The sequence below is a fragment of the Phalacrocorax aristotelis genome, chromosome 1 (assembly GCF_949628215.1).
Source record: "Phalacrocorax aristotelis chromosome 1, bGulAri2.1, whole genome shotgun sequence".
Taxonomy (NCBI): domain Eukaryota; kingdom Metazoa; phylum Chordata; class Aves; order Suliformes; family Phalacrocoracidae; genus Phalacrocorax; species Phalacrocorax aristotelis.
In genome coordinates, this window is record NC_134276.1 from 69,409,744 (window position 1) to 69,425,323 (window position 15,580).

Genomic DNA, 15,580 nt, shown 5'->3' on the forward strand with positions numbered 1-15,580 from the left:
TTACCATGGTTCAGCTAATGTACAGTGATTTGCTTGTGAATCTTAGTCTCTGTGTGTGCTTTGGATGAGCCTGACTAACTCGCTTCTTTCAGGATTTGTAAGGGAATGTGATATCTTGGATTAAACTGGGTGATGTAACTGAGGACAAGCAGACAAGCTGCTTGATGAGCTGCAGATATTAAATGTGTGCTGTAGTTCCACAAGCACCTTAAGTTGACATAGTTGTTAAAAAAAAAAAACAAACCCTGCAACATCGTTTCCTCACTTTTATGCCAGCAGAACCACTGGAGTTCTGATAGTAAACTGAATGGGGAAACCAGGCATTTCAATCTCTCTTTGCAACTAACTCCTTTGCTCCCCAGTCTGGTTGCCTTTCCGCCAGATCAGTTCTGCCATCTGAGTGCCCTCACAGGCAGATGCTTTTCATTGCAAAATAAGGTCTAGAATATGGGTGAGAATTGTCAGCTCTGACAAGGATGCTGTTGCTTTAGTGATACTGTTTCACAGGTGGCACTGCTGATGTCCCAAGCAAACAGCTAGTCGAGAATGCTGCATTATAAGGGGCAAGCAATCACAAGTCTGGACTTACCCCAGCAGTACCAGTAGGCCCGGATGGTTACGTATGGCATACTGGTTGTGTGCTGTTCTTCTGGAGAGGAGGGCAGAATCCCATAGCTCTTGGCCAGGGGTATGGTCGACACCTGCAGTGTGTTGGTGTTTTGAGTTTTGTCTTGCCAATGAGCATTTGCCCCTCCTCCTCCCACCTGTCCTGTGCTGTAAAAAAAAAAAAAAAAAGAAAAGAAACAAACCACAAACCCCACAAACAAACCCAAAATACCACAACTAAAAAAAAAAAACAACCAAAAAAACCCCAAAAAACAACCAACCATTTAAAAAAAAAAAAGAGATAAGAAAAAATAAGTTGTCTGTTCTGGTTTGTTACAGTTGATTTGAAAGATTCAGTGACCTGCCACATGCAATTTATTTCAGTGAGAATACTGCTCTGATTGCTCATCTTTTAAATACACGTGAACTTAATGGATCAAACTAGGCAATGTATTGGCAACATGAAACAAATTGCAGACTGCGTCACCTGTAGTAGTTGCATGTGATACTACTATACCAATTATAATGGTCAAATTATAGGGTAGAGATTTTATGTTTAGATGAAATTTTTTATGTCCTGCCTCTCTTCAATTGACTTATACTGGGCTATCAATAAAGATTAAATATCTTCAGCTTCTGTTGTTGGCAGTTCAGTTATTTCCTTCTGTCACTCACAGAGGACCTTTGTGGGAGGGTGTCCTTATTGGCCCTTTTTTGGGTATTGTTATGTTTTTCCAAATGAGCAATGAGTTGTTGGGTGGAACCATTAAGTTACAACTTTCCCCAGGAGCCATCTAAATGCTCTTTTCTTTTTGAGTAGTGTTTGCAATGTATTGATGAATCTTGTTTCAAATATCTAGCAAGGAGGAGAAATAATCAAAATATTTTTTTACCTCTGTATGAGCTGATCTGGGAATCATACTTTCACAAAATGTGGACTTATAGGCTGTTATGGCCCATATCAAAATATAGGCTTTTATTGTTGTTGGGTTTTTCAAATAGTGTATCCATTCACCTCTACTGGTTCAACTGCATGTGGGTTTTTGCAATTAACAATTTTTGAATTTTATATCTCTGTAAAGTGACAGTAAATAACTACTCACTGTCAGATGCCTGAAGGCTGATTTTGCTTGCAAAGCTTACTCTCTCGTGTCAATGTTTCCTTTGCCTCATAAGCTGATAAAACTTGAAAGCAAGCTATCGTCATGCTTTTGGGATGCAGGAAAGACAAGAATTCCTTAATGCTAGTCTCATGACAAGAGATTGTTTAGCTGAAGGTGGAAAGTTTTTTTTATTAATAATTTGCACAGCAAAAGTGTTGCCATGTAGTCATCAAAGCAAGCATTAGGTCAAGATAAACTCAACGTTGTTGCCAAAAAATGAACATTCAGCTGGATCAGTTCCAGACTCCTGCCCATTGCCTCTAAGCTAGTCCTGGTGTAATGAGGGAGCAAAAATGGTTGGGAGGTCCCTTTGGAAGCAGTATTGCTCTATGCTGGATTAATGTGACCTTAAAACAGTGGTCTTAAAATTGGAGGAGACTGACTTTTACCGTGTATCAAGTTATTTGGCACTTCAGGTTTTTTTTAAGCTCCATAACCCTCTTGTGGTGGGTTTTTCTTTCTCTCACAGGAAGGCTGTGTTTTACATGTTTGCATTGTACTTATGCACTGCTGTTTCTGATTGTTTCTAAGCTTAAATCAAAAAAATAGGGTTACCCTTAGTGGCCCATGTGGTGATATAAGGCAAGTGTAGGTAGCTCCTTATTTCAGTCTTCCTGTATGGGTAACGTTGGAAAATTCTGCTGCTATATTTCCCCTGTCCAGGAAACTGAAAATGGCTTTCACTCTGGGATGAAAGGTTGTTGCAAGTACAGAAGCATCTGTGCTTTGCCTCTGAAGAATTCCCGTTGAGCCAGTACTGCAGGTTAGAAGCAGAGGAAGTGCTTCAAGATCAGAGGTGTAGGGTCAGTTCAGAGTCCATTTGTGAGTAGGTGAAAATGTAATCTGTGTGAAGTGTTAGCATATATACCTCCTGTGTGCAACATCCAATTGCATCTCTAGCATGTCGACTTACTGGAGGAGAAGAGGAACCATAGTTTGATTTCTGTCCAGTGTCACACTGATATTTAGTTAAGAAAAACATGAGCTGTTAAAATATTGCCATGACTACAATGTTAATTACTGAAATAAATATATAAAATAAAATAAAATTTACACCTTCTTTCACACCTTCCTTTGGAGGAGTTTGTTGCTGTATGCAGAATGCATGCCAGTGGAGGGAGAAAGAAGTAACAATCCCATGTCCATGAAATCATCTAAGGTTCTCAGCATCAATTTTAAGCCTGAGAGAGCATGTAAGATTTGTATGTTGCATAATTTTATTTTAGGATGTTTTAGTTTTGATTAAGTTCCTGTAAAGAAGAAGGTGTAAAAAAATTAAAGAGAAAACTTGAAGACCATCAAAACAATGGCAGTCTAGCTATTTCTGAGGAGAAAATTAGGATTAGCTTTCATACTGAATAAACTCTCTGGTAAAAATTGTTGAAGTATCTTAAACAGAGTTTCTTTGACATTTTGATTGTAATCTTTACATTGATTACTGTGAAACTTTGAGTATTAAAACTTCATATTTTAAACTTCACATTGAAACTTTAAGGCGAAATATTTTAAATCAATGTGGTAAGTCAAAACAACTTGCTTTCTTTTCCAGAACTTTTAAGGGGGTTGTTTGCTTTTCAAACCTTTTAAAAAAAACCACCAAAAAACCCACAAAACAAAAACAACCCATTCAATTGTTGCTCATGTTTTATTGTTTTATTCTCTTGTGATGTCATGCCTGGCACCAGTTCTGCTCTCAAAAGATAAGAAGTCAAGTGATTCATTCTAGAAAATCAGTTAAGCAGAAATTTTAAAAGCAATTTTTGCAAATCAGTTTTGATATTTCTCACAGTGCTTTTACAAAGCACAGGCATTTTCTCATGTTGGCCCAGATCCTTCTTTAGAAAAAAGAATTAAACATACCCAGAGCAGAACTTCAAGAATGGGAGGTTGTCAGAGTATTTTTTAATATTTCAAAGACATATGAAAAGGCTGAAACTTACAACTTACATATTCTTTTCTTCTTTGTTTTGAAATGTTCTGTAGTTTCACCCAGAAATATCCACCAGTGAAATTTTTATCAGAAAAGGACCGTAAAAGAATCCTGGTAAGTTGGTATTTACTCAGGGGTAGTTTTTTGGGGAAGAAAAAAAATCTGTTGAATGCAGTCAGTCTTGTAGGGTTAAAGACATGAGCAGGAATAAACTAAATACCTTGTATGTCATATGTGCTGCACCGGGTTTACAGTAGTACTTCACTTACTCTGTGTTCATGTTCTCAAACTCAGCATGTGGATAATACACTTGGGCTCTGGTTTGGAGGTTTGACTTGCCAATTAAGCTACTGTTCTCTGCTTGTGACATCTCAGGACTGCATTGCCAAAGGGTCTTTCATCTTGTGCTCCCAGATGGCTTAAACTTGCGGAGACTGGGAAGCTTTTTAGGCACGACTTGACAGAAAGCTTGTGTGAGTGAATTGGACAAAATCTAGTCATAAGGCTAGAAAAGTAGCTGCTCTGCAGCACTGTTAAGAAGGACCAGTTAATTAGACTGAGGGAATGTTCATCTCTCTATCTTCCATGTTGTTTCTGATATTGTGAAGCATCGCAGATGTGTTAGGGTGGAAGAGGAGGGCAGGTTAAGTTAGGACAAGTAGTCATCCAAGGCATTCTTAAACTCAGCCATTCTTAAACATCCAAGGCATTCTTAAACTGTGCTGCAACATCAGCTTTCCAGTTTTGTCTACAAATGCTTTTGAAGATAGCTGTGTCCTAATTTTTTTCTTGTTTCTGTCCTGGGGGGGGAAAATTGTCCCCACATTTTGAAGAGTCAGAGAAAGTATAGCTACACAAGATGTGTAAATACAGAAGTATGAGTTTCTGCCTCTGTAGTACAGAGCAGTGTCTGGGACAAATCCCTCCTAAAGTGCCTAACTGATGTTTTAATGAAAAACATTGAAAAGATGCTATTAAAAACAAATTCTATTTTTACTGCTTTATTAGACAAGTCTTCACTGCTCTTGCAAAACTTCATAAAGAATAAGTGTTATCAAATTAGTTTAGTTCTTCAGTGTTATTCTGTCATTTTTATGGCAGTCTGAAGGAGATAGACCTGTAGGCTCTCTGTGCCCTTGTTGGATGTGGAAGGTACACTGAGGAAAACATCAGAGAGAGGTTTAATTCTGAACATTCCAAATCATGTGTCCAAGTGTGATAGTTACCTTAATGTCATGGTTTTTGTGTAGCAAGAAGGTACTTTCAAGAAAAGTATCGGTGCAAGCTGTTAATAGGCTATGGAGCTCTTTAATATTAAACTTTTGAACTTTGCCTCTTAAAGATACTGGATATTTTGAAGTCTGTTGCTTCAACAGTGATGGCGAGTAGTTGGAATAGGAGTCTTTTCTGGTGACCTGGAGGTGAAATAGCTTTTTGCTGTCAATGTATTTTGTAGAGTTTAAATTACTAAAGAGAAAGCTGGCCAAAAGGGTCTGTGAATCATTCAGTTGCTTCTTATCTGTCGTGACTGGGGACTAGTTCAGTGGGAACTCAGATGGGCTTTCACAAGCTCCCTGCCCACATGGGCAGATTCATTCTGTTAGAATATCACTGTCGTAATCCTACAGGAAGAATGTTCTTCTGAGTAGCTGAAGTCAGCTTCTTAAGGATTCATGCAGACCTTGCATGACACCTGGAAGTTTCTCAGGAGTAAACACAGGAATCGGCAAGCCAAGTGAACTTTGGTAGATGATTTTCTTCACATTATGTTGATACTGTGTCTTTTCCTGGAATGCGTTCTAAATTCTGATTTTTCTCTGAATGCAGTCTCTACAGCGCTGAGCTGATAAGACAACAGTTGAGCAGTTATTTTTTATTATATTGCCTCTATTCAGAGATGATTGCTAGTAGGGGAGGTATTTCAGCTGAGACTTAATACTCTGGCACTTTCATTCAGAAGAGCTCAAGTCCTTGTCCTGTTGTGCATGATTTATGTACTTGCTCAGTTCTCTAAAGTGACTAGGCCAAAGACTTCTGTGTGCAGGAGAAGGAATTGTGTTCATATTATGGATGATAGTGTCGACGTTCATTCAATCTGTTGTGTGGGTTGTTTCTGAATTGAATGTGGTAGACCAATTAAAGCATAAAATAAATAAAAATTAAAGTTTCCATATGGGACATTAGATGTTTTCAATCTGCCTGCAGACAGCAGAAGTGAATCTGTCTAGCAAATACAAACTTTTAAGTGCCTTTGGTGGAGGAAATTTTCAGTAATATTTGTGTCTTTTAGTAAATGCTGAAGTTACCAAGCATATTGGCACTACTAATTAAATATTTTAATACAACATCATTAATAAAAGAATGCCTGTTGAAACCCCAGGTGCTGGTGCTTCAATTCTGTTATGGAAATTATTTACTTACAGTATATGATTTTGTAGATTAATATGTCATTGTGATTTGCAGGAAGTCATATTTAGAAATGAAGTATATTGACCTTGCTTTTATGAGTGATTACAGGAAGGTTATACAGAGAGCTTCAGTGATAAATCATCTTTTCTTTTTTTAATGTAGCCTCAAGTAATGATGATAAAATTAATTTATACAGTTGTTTACTTTTCCAGGGGAAATTCAGCTCCTTTTCCAAGTAGCTCTTTAATACCTATGAAAGTGATATGTTAATAAAGCTAACACAGATTTATCATAAACACTACTTACAGGTTTAAAGTAATTGGAAACTTCATTCCAGACAAAATTGGTTTGTGCTTTTTTGGGTTTTTTTTGCTTGCATCTAGCATAGAAGAGTGCTGTAGGCAGTACTTGGTTTGGTTTATGGTTTTTTTTTTTTCCCAAGGGGAGCAAAGACACCTTCTTTTACTGCACAAAAGACATATTGCAAGCATCTCTGGAATACTGGAAATAGAAGCAGCAGCAGGGGATTTCCTTGGGCCTCAGCTGAATGAATAGGTTCAGGTCATCTACAGTCAATCTTTGTCCTGGTCACCACAAAAAGGCAAAACCCTTGGAACATTCAGCAAGGCTGCAGCTTGCTTCCAAGTCAGGATAAGTTTATGGCAGTAGGTTTTCCATGCGTATTATTTTTCCCTTGGTAAGTGGTGGCACCTGGCAGAGGACTGTTTTCACTCAGTTACTACCGTTCTTTTCTTGTTCCCAGCATTCTGCCAGAAACCTGTCCTTCCCTCCTGCCTGTTCTGGGATAGTTGGAGCCCTGACATTCTTTCTTTTTTTCAGAGGGCTTCTCCTAAATCCTCTTTCACGTATTGAATGTGCTACAAGGAAGTCCTGATAAACCCAAAAGAATACTAGATAGGCCAACTACATGATTCTTTTATTAACTGGTACTTACAATGCCTTTGACACACTGATGGCCCTGAATTTTTAAGAAGAAAAACAAGTGTGAGAATACAAGAAGTGGATGTTCAAGTTTTTACAAAAGAGAACAGATGTAGTTATCCTTTTTCCTTTTCAGTTTTTGATAGCTTTTTAGTTGCCTTTGTGTCTTTGCTGGTTTTGGTGGTTTTTTTGTGGCATTTGGTTTTTTGTTTGGGTTTTTTTTGTCATTTAAAAAGAAAGAATTTCTGCTAATCTGCCTTTTTTCAATAGTGGATGGGGAGGGAGTGGGCAGGATAAATGTTTAGGCTTTGACTAGCCCAAAGGGAAAGAACTTCAGGCATCTACATCCTCTACGTCCTTCTCCACACAGACTTTGTCATTGAGGGACATTATCCATTCATTAGATTCCTGGTTGACAATTTCACTCTCCTTTTGTTTTGTTAGTTGTCACTGTGGCTGAAGAATGGAGATCAACAGCTGAATCACTTTAGAAATATGAATTTGATGATGCAGTCATATAATATTGCTGCTGACACACACACGGCTTTTACAAGTCCCCTCATTCTTTGAGGGTGGTGATCTGTCATGTCTTTGTGTGTTCTTGAAAACAGCTTATGAAGTGCAGAGAAAAAAATTGCTTCTATAGATATGTCTGTCTGGATGTGTCACAACTTGCAGGTCTACTACTTAATGTGTTGACTGCTTCAATACTGAGTTAGTGATTTGTTTGTTTACTGTTAAAGACTGAGGTTCAGAAAGGGAAAAAATAAAGAGCTTCCTTGTTTCTACATCTGCAATGGAACAAGTACAAGTTTTAAAATATTTTATTTTTGCCTAATTCATTGCAATAAAACATCATAAACTTCCAGGACAGGCAAATGCTGGATGTCAGAGCTAATGGTGTGAGAGGCTGAAAAGATGTGGGCTATGGATCCATTAAAACTTCCCCCCATCTCCCCTGTTGCATTTGTTAGAAATCTTCCACAAGAATAACCTGATGTTCTGTCATCTCTCTCTTCTGAGAAATGAGAATCGTAGAGAATTCTCTTACCTTTTTAGGTTTTTTTGGGCTTTGCTGTTGCATAAAAGGGCACAATCCAATTTGAAGGAAAAAAGAAAAAAAATGTAATCTGAAAAGAGATTTTGTTGATGTGAACGGTTAGCTGAACTTTTCTCCTGACAGTGATGAAATGTGTCAAGCACCTCTCTTGAAATTTTAAATGCTGTAAATACTGAATAAAAAAATTTAAGCATGGAAATGGAGTTGTTTCCCCTGGGGTAAGCACAGACCTGAAAGCTACTGTTCTTCTGTCTTCATGTTTGTAGACTTTGTCTGGTGTTTCTGTAAAAAGAAAAAGAAATTTATACCAACTGTCCTAACGCAGATAACTGGAGGAGCAGGGTTTGTGGGTTCTCATCTTACTGACAAACTAATGATGGATGGCCATGAGGTTACAGTTGTGGACAACTTCTTTACGGGCAGGAAAAGAAATGTGGAGCACTGGATTGGTCATGAGAACTTCGAACTGATAAATCATGATGTCGTTGAGCCCCTGTACATTGAAGGTGAGTAGGCTCTGCTTTGATAGCTGCGCTTTATTGTGCTTTACCCTTGTAAATATGTATGTCTGTAAAGAAAGGAAATTTATGCACTGACTTCTGGATTGATCCATCTACTTTGTTTATTATTAGACTAATTTCTGTGACCAGCGTGGAGTGAGAGGTTCAGAGCACTTATGTCACTGAAATCGGTTCTTCCTTTCTGAGTGGACAGGAGGAAAGAAATCTTAAAAACTTCTAATGTGACTGGTTTTATGAAAAGGCAGGATGCCAGTGGGTCAGTCTGTCTGTCCGATCCATTGTCTTACGTCCCTGTGTGACTGCACAGTCTTACTATGCACACAGTCTGTAGTCTAAATATGTCATGAACTGAGAAGTTTAATTCGAGGCTGTAGTTACACTAGATGGCATACGTCCTGCAGCTGTGTATAGTCAGTTTAGAGGAGAATAAGGTCTTTCAGAGGGCAAGTCAGCTCACTTTCTTTGATTGCCTTATGTGTCTTCTGTGGAAAACATTGCCTCTGCTTTAGGTACAAGCATTCCACAACCTGTAGAACAGGAAAATGGCAGCAATGAATTACCCAAGTTTCAACAAAAAACCACCCCCCTGCCCTAAACAAAGAAAGAAATAAAAACGCATTCTGCTTCAAAGAAGTGGAAGTAACTCAACATCTAAAATATCATAAACATCAAACTATTATGCTAAATTGTAACAAAGTATTAACATAGATGTATTTGGGAGATATACGTGCTTATAGACTTCTGTGGGAGCGTGTAAGTATATAGTGAATCAATGAAAATGTTACTCAACTTACACTGCAGTTCTGGAGGGTTTGCTCCATCCCTTCAAAACTTTGTAGCAATGTAGATGTTTTGTATTTTTAAACAAACAAACAAAAAGAATCTGAGCTTGTATTTTTTTATTCTTGCTGAATTCTAATGGAATTTCACTGGGAAAATCTCTAGCAATTGCATCTCTTGTATTATTGCTTGTGATGAATTCCTGACAACACTACTGCAACAGTCCTGCAAAAACATGCAATGCATTGGTTCAGTTACTGGCTGTTGTTTTACTTCAAACTTCGGTTTCCACTGACAGGATAATGTGACTAGGATCTTATTAATTGACTCCAGGTGCTGGTAGTTTATACCAATTCAGCTTGTCAGCTTTCCTAATCTTTCCCCTGTGTTACCTTCTTTGTGACTGATTATACTTGAGACCTTCTCAGAGAATTATCCTTGCTGCTAAAGCTGTTGCCCACTTTACTAGGCAATAATGGGTGGGAATTCAGAGACCATTCCCCTACCTTTCCCATATTTTGTGCAATTAAGTCACCAATTCCCCATTTTTGCTGACAACAAATTATAACATGTTGTTTAGTGGACAGTTTATTGAATGTCTTCTCATCCTCCAATGGCATAAATTAAAAGCTGGCATGGCTAAATGTTAAAAACAAATTAACTTTGATATACTGGTATAGGAACATGATAAAATTTCATTTCAGTGCAGAGTTTATATTCAAACATACGAAAGGGGATGGGGAGGAAGGTGAGGCAATGAGGGATAGTTTTTGTTGCAGGTTAACGAGTTGGTGTATGGATCAATACTTCTTTTCTGAGTCCCAGTTTTTCCTTTTCACTTGTAAATAGAAATTGAAATTACTATGAAGTCATGACAAAAGAAGGTTCCTATCTGAAGAATTCCTGTTTATTTGCTGTCCTGTTTAAACAAGGTCATATAAGGATGTTTGACACTTAAATTCCACGGAGCAGTCAGTACTTTATTTCTGAAGAAGACCTCATTTCTGATTGAGAAAGAAAAACATCTGCACTTTTGATATGGAAAGTGAGTTTAGTCTCACTATATTTCTTGGTGCTTATTTTTTTTGTGCGTAGGTGTCACTGTGAAGCTAAAATCTGCCTTGCCTGAGTCATTATCTTTGATCCATGACATGAAGTGTCACTCAGCATTCTTGGATCTTGATCTGGATTGGCCAGGAACAGTAATAAATCACCTAAACATGCATTTTATTTCTCAGCCCTGGGATACCTATAGTTAACTGTAGTGCTGAATGACTTCCTCCTCCTCCATTAGGATTTCCTTTGCATTAGCATTTGGAGAAGATGTCAGTAGAAAACTCATAAGAACATAGCTTTCACTTAAGCTTTTTCAAGCAGAAGAGCAAAGGCCCTGAATTCTTTAATGGAATGAAAGTAGTTTAGGAATCTTGAAAGACAGAAAATAGTAAAAAAAAAAAAAGAAAAGTTTTCTAAATTTTGTGTAATACTTTTTTTTAATTGTAGTTTGAGTTTTGGTCTGTGTTCTTCAAGTACTCTGGATTTTTAAAGATATTTTCATTTCAGCCTAAACCTTATGTTGAGTTTTAATCCACTGATAAATGGGGGGTTTTTTTGGTACAGGAAGGCAATTTTCTGTTCTGAAGGGTGGTATATAAAGAAAATAATCTGTTATTACTCTTTTCCGTGTTACTGGCAAAAAACTGTAGAAATCCACCTTTGCTTATTTTCTGCCTCTCATTCTCTACATTTTTTAAGATTATAAGCACCTGAAGATGGTTACTCAAGAGCATTGTGGCTCATGTTCCTGCAAACCTTAGTGTCAAAACACACAGATACTAGTTGGAGAACAAATGAGAACGGATGCTTGCTCTGGTGTTACTGTGACCTACCCCACTTCATGGTAATAGGCAGAATTACATTAAAAACTACCAAATGAAATTTTAGATTACTCATGTCCTACATTTATTTAATGTACTTACTTTCCATAGTGACTTGAGGATTTGTTCTGTCTTGTTTATACCCACCTCTGCATTAGAGTTCACTTGTTTGTAGGAAAAATTTTATTATTAAACCCTTTTGAGCCACCAAAGTCTGTATTTCTGCTGTGAATTATGTGCTTAAAAAAAAACCACAAAAACCCAACAAAAATTCCACCGCTCAAAAAAACCTAAAAAAAGCCCTCAAACAATACCCCCCACCCCCACCCCCTACCACTCCTAAAATATAAGCCAGTTTCAAGGTGATGTCATAAGATGGCAGTCATACCACAAACGTGACTCCTGAAAAGCAAGTAATACCTCTTAGTGTTCAGTCTTGAGGTCTGATTATCAACTGCCATTAGGTGCATACATCTTGTCAACAGTAGCTACAGCAGTTGAATAAAACAGGAAGAAAATCTCAGACAGGCATGCACAGCCCCTGTCCTTTTCATGCTGGCGTTTCTTGCTGCTTCTTCAGCGGCGTCTGGAAGCCTTAAAACAATCTTCTATAAGGTGATACATGCACATTCCCACACAGCCATCCCTTGGATCTGAAAGACTTTCTCTTCAGCTGAACTGTTTTCACTGCTCACATTAACACATTTAGGCCTTTTGTTTCTTTTTGGGTTTTTTTGTGGGTTTTGTTTGTTGGTTTTTTTTTTTCCTCTCCTTCCACAAATCTGAAACAAAAACACACCTGAAAATGCCACAGATTTCCAGTGCTTTATCAACAATGACTCAGTTGAACTGATTTCATTTCCCTAATCACAAATGCACAGTATGTTTTGAATGCTTTATCATTATATAAAAAAATTGTCTAGCTTAAAGATCCTCTTCCCTGCAAAAGATGTTCATAGTAGTCCTCAAGTGTTATGCTTTTTAGAGGTTTTTCTTTCCAACTTAATTAGATCTAACTTCTGCCCACTTTGGTTTTGAACCATAGGAGCACAGTTGCAGAGTAGGAATTGCTGATGGCCTCCAATCCTTCACTGTTTAAACAGGAGCTCTTGGTAAAATATTAATACAATAATTCTAAAATTGCGGTCTGTCAGCTGAAGGTGAAAGAGGCTACTTCTTTTTTGTCAGTGTAGTGAAGAGGTATCCTGAAGAGTGTCCTGATGCTCAAGGACAGACTTCTAAAACAAATGCAGGTGCACTGCCTAACTAATGTAATATGAAGCAAGTGAGAAGAGTTCATAAGTGGTAGGTAAGGAAGAACTACTTTATCACTTGCTTCCTGAGATGAGTTGAAATAATTAATGTGAAAATTAGTTAAATAAAGCTGAGTTTTTGTGGATTATAATAATAAATTATTATTATTACTCGTCGTATTACCACCAGCGATCTGGTTTCTGGCAAAACATTTCTTAAATGTCAGCTCTGTTTTCAGTGACTGTTGTGAATGCTAAGGTAGTTTGGGTTTTATATTAGGATCTTCTGGCTTTCACTGAAGAGCTTTCAAAATGATAGGGTAAACCCTCATTTTGCAAGTTAAGTGCTGTAAGCATGTGACCTACATGGTGACAAGTAGATTGGCTTTCAGAGTTTTCAGAAGGTATGAAGTTGTTGGTAGCATGCACATAGATATAGAAAATGACATTATTTATAGAACTTCAATAGATCATTGGCTTGACTGGTCCTAAAAATGTTTTTATTCTGAAGGACTTTGCTGGCCTGTGGGTCTGAGTTGACTTTAAGGCTAAAACAAACAGCTCACAAAATTGGCCAAAAGAATAGGCTGTAGCCTTGTGCATACCAGCCTTCCAAAAATCAAGATGATTTTACTAAATACTGTTCTACAATATCCCAGGATTGTTCTGTCTCCATGTCATTTCACAGATAACTTAAGGCACATACAATTACAGTTCCTAGTTTTTATGTGAGCACCTTTTTTTTCACTTCAGTGTTTCCATCCCACGTTTTTCTCCCCCTAGTCTTAATTCCCTCTGCCACACACTTAATATATTCAACTTGATGGCTTTAAATTGTACGATTATGGAAAGTCATGACAAGGCAGAAGGTAACATATGCTACTTAATTTTGTTTGTCCAGACCCACGTGCAGTGGTGCCTGGGTCTCTGGTGAAGCTCTCCGAAACTGCTCCAGTACGAGGAATATGGTGAACCTTTATAAAGTTATCCTACTTTGCCTTAAGTTACAGGCAACACTTTTAACATTAGGAAAAGGAATTTGTATTTGTAGTCCTTTTAGGTTCAGTATAATAGAAATGTCTTGCTAAATCATGTCAGGTTCTCTGGCCTGACCTACAATAATGGAATTGGCATAGCTGTTCTTTACAAGAAAAGTCCATATGTTTAAGCTGTAGACACTTGTTTGTACGCTTCTGATCAAAGCTTTTCTGCTTAGTACTTCCTGACTAGCAAGTACCATGATGGATGCAGGTGCTTAGTGGACTTAGTGACCCGTTTAGTCCTTTCTAGTACCATGACACGTGTTGAAGGCAGAAATTGAAGGTCATTCCTTCATAGGAAGGAATGTAATTTCCTATCATAGGAAAGGTGGTAGATTCTACTCTTACTGTTCACTTAGGAAGCACGTAGAACACGTGCAGTGATACGGCTGGAAAATAAAGATAGATGATATGAAGGAGGGTGGTCTTATTGCAGTATTTTGTAAAAGTGAGTGGTTATATTGAACATACTTGTTTAGCATTAAGGAAAGTGCAAAACTGAACATTTTTGTCTGGGATTAGGTATTACAGAGTCTATGTATACTAAATTATAGGGGGGTTTTGAGCTTTTTACATGGAACAGGGCACAACTGACAAATTTTAGTTGCTATTGACCTTGAAATATGTTACTAAAACTTTGTTAATCATAGATTTCTATATTTGTCACTGGGTGCCTGCTAGCTTGAATGTTTATGACAGCTTCTACGTCTGTGCTATTTTTGTAATGGATTTGATTTTTGCTTTATTTCAGCAAAATTGTAACATGAAAAATTTGTTTAATGTTCCTTTATTTTATTACTAGCGTACCGTCCTGTGCTTGGTAAACTACTTGTTGCTTCTGTGTTCACAGTAGCTTACAGACTTCTAGCCCCTGATATGAGTTGTATACAAAACTTGCAGAATTTTGTTATTGTTTGTTTTTCTTTTATGGTCCTTACCCATCTACATCAAACTTTGGACAACCTTTCACACAGTCATTTTCATTTAATTGCACTATGGTTTCTTTTGAAAGCTAGCTCAAGGTTTCTTAGCAGGCACAATTAAATGTTGTAAAACTTTACCTCATACAAAGGGAAGAGGTATGGAGGTCAACTGCAAGATGCTGTCCCAGTCACTCTGATAGTTAATCCTTTAGGATAGCTTTCCACAGTTCTGGCATGAGGAGAGTTTAAGTTGCCTGCTGTATTAAATAACTGCCAACTTTGTGCTAAAGCACATGAGCTTGTCAGCCAAGCTGGGTAGATGGCTTTGTCTGGCATGCCTGGCTGGCCTGCTGAAATTCTGAGACAGAAAAGTTATCTGTTTCTTAGACTGACAGTTGAAAGAGCGAAGGTGGAAGGAGAAATAACTGTACTTTTTTTTAACATCCTCAGCTTGATGTCTCAGATTTGACCAGTTTGGGGAAGAAACTTGCCTTTCCACCTTTCTGAAATGTCCAACACTCTCTACATGTTTTGGAAAATGAGCAATGTTTTGAATTGTTCTAAACTCAATGCTCTAAAGATTCCTTCCTAGGCAAGAGGAAAAGGTCCGGGAGCTTCCTGGCTGCCTGTCACTTTGATCTTAAAGGTGACCATTTGACACTTTGCAAATGTCCTATCGTCCATCCATCTGCTAGTTCTGCTCTTGCTGAACCTTTTCATCACAGGGATCTATTTTTGCTGTTGTGCGTATGGGAGGAAGTATGTTGAGGCAAACCAGACTCAGACAGGGAAGAACATGTCTCTGGCAAGTAAAACCTTTGTGTCCTAGCTCCATTTCTTTGCCACCTTTAAAGTAATTGCCAGCTGGGAAACAAAGTAAGAAGGAAGGATCAGGGGAAAAAGAGTGCTTTCTTTTTTACCTTTTTTCTTTTTTTTTTTTTAAGTTCCATCCATTACACTTCGCTTCTTGTTTAAAAATCAATAAATGAATTTGAAGATTATAAGGAACGTTGGGGGTTTTGTATTTTGTTTGCATTTGTTTCTAGCTAACAATTGTACAGCCACTTGGATAATCA

General features: G+C 37.7%; 1 protein-coding gene across 2 annotated transcripts in view; it reads left to right on the forward strand.

Moving 5' to 3' along the window:
* UXS1 (UDP-glucuronate decarboxylase 1) overlaps window positions 1–15,580 on the forward strand; it is a 66,331-nt gene that overhangs the window by 19,344 nt on the left and 31,407 nt on the right. Inside the window, exons 5-6 of one of the 2 annotated variants that reach the window (XM_075092261.1) lie at window positions 3,753–3,813; window positions 8,436–8,616. In XM_075092261.1, coding sequence (XP_074948362.1) covers window positions 3,753–3,813; window positions 8,436–8,616 — 242 coding nt within the window. The remainder of the gene's footprint in view (window positions 1–3,752; window positions 3,814–8,435; window positions 8,617–15,580) is intronic. The other variant, XM_075092271.1, reaches the window with a different exon arrangement.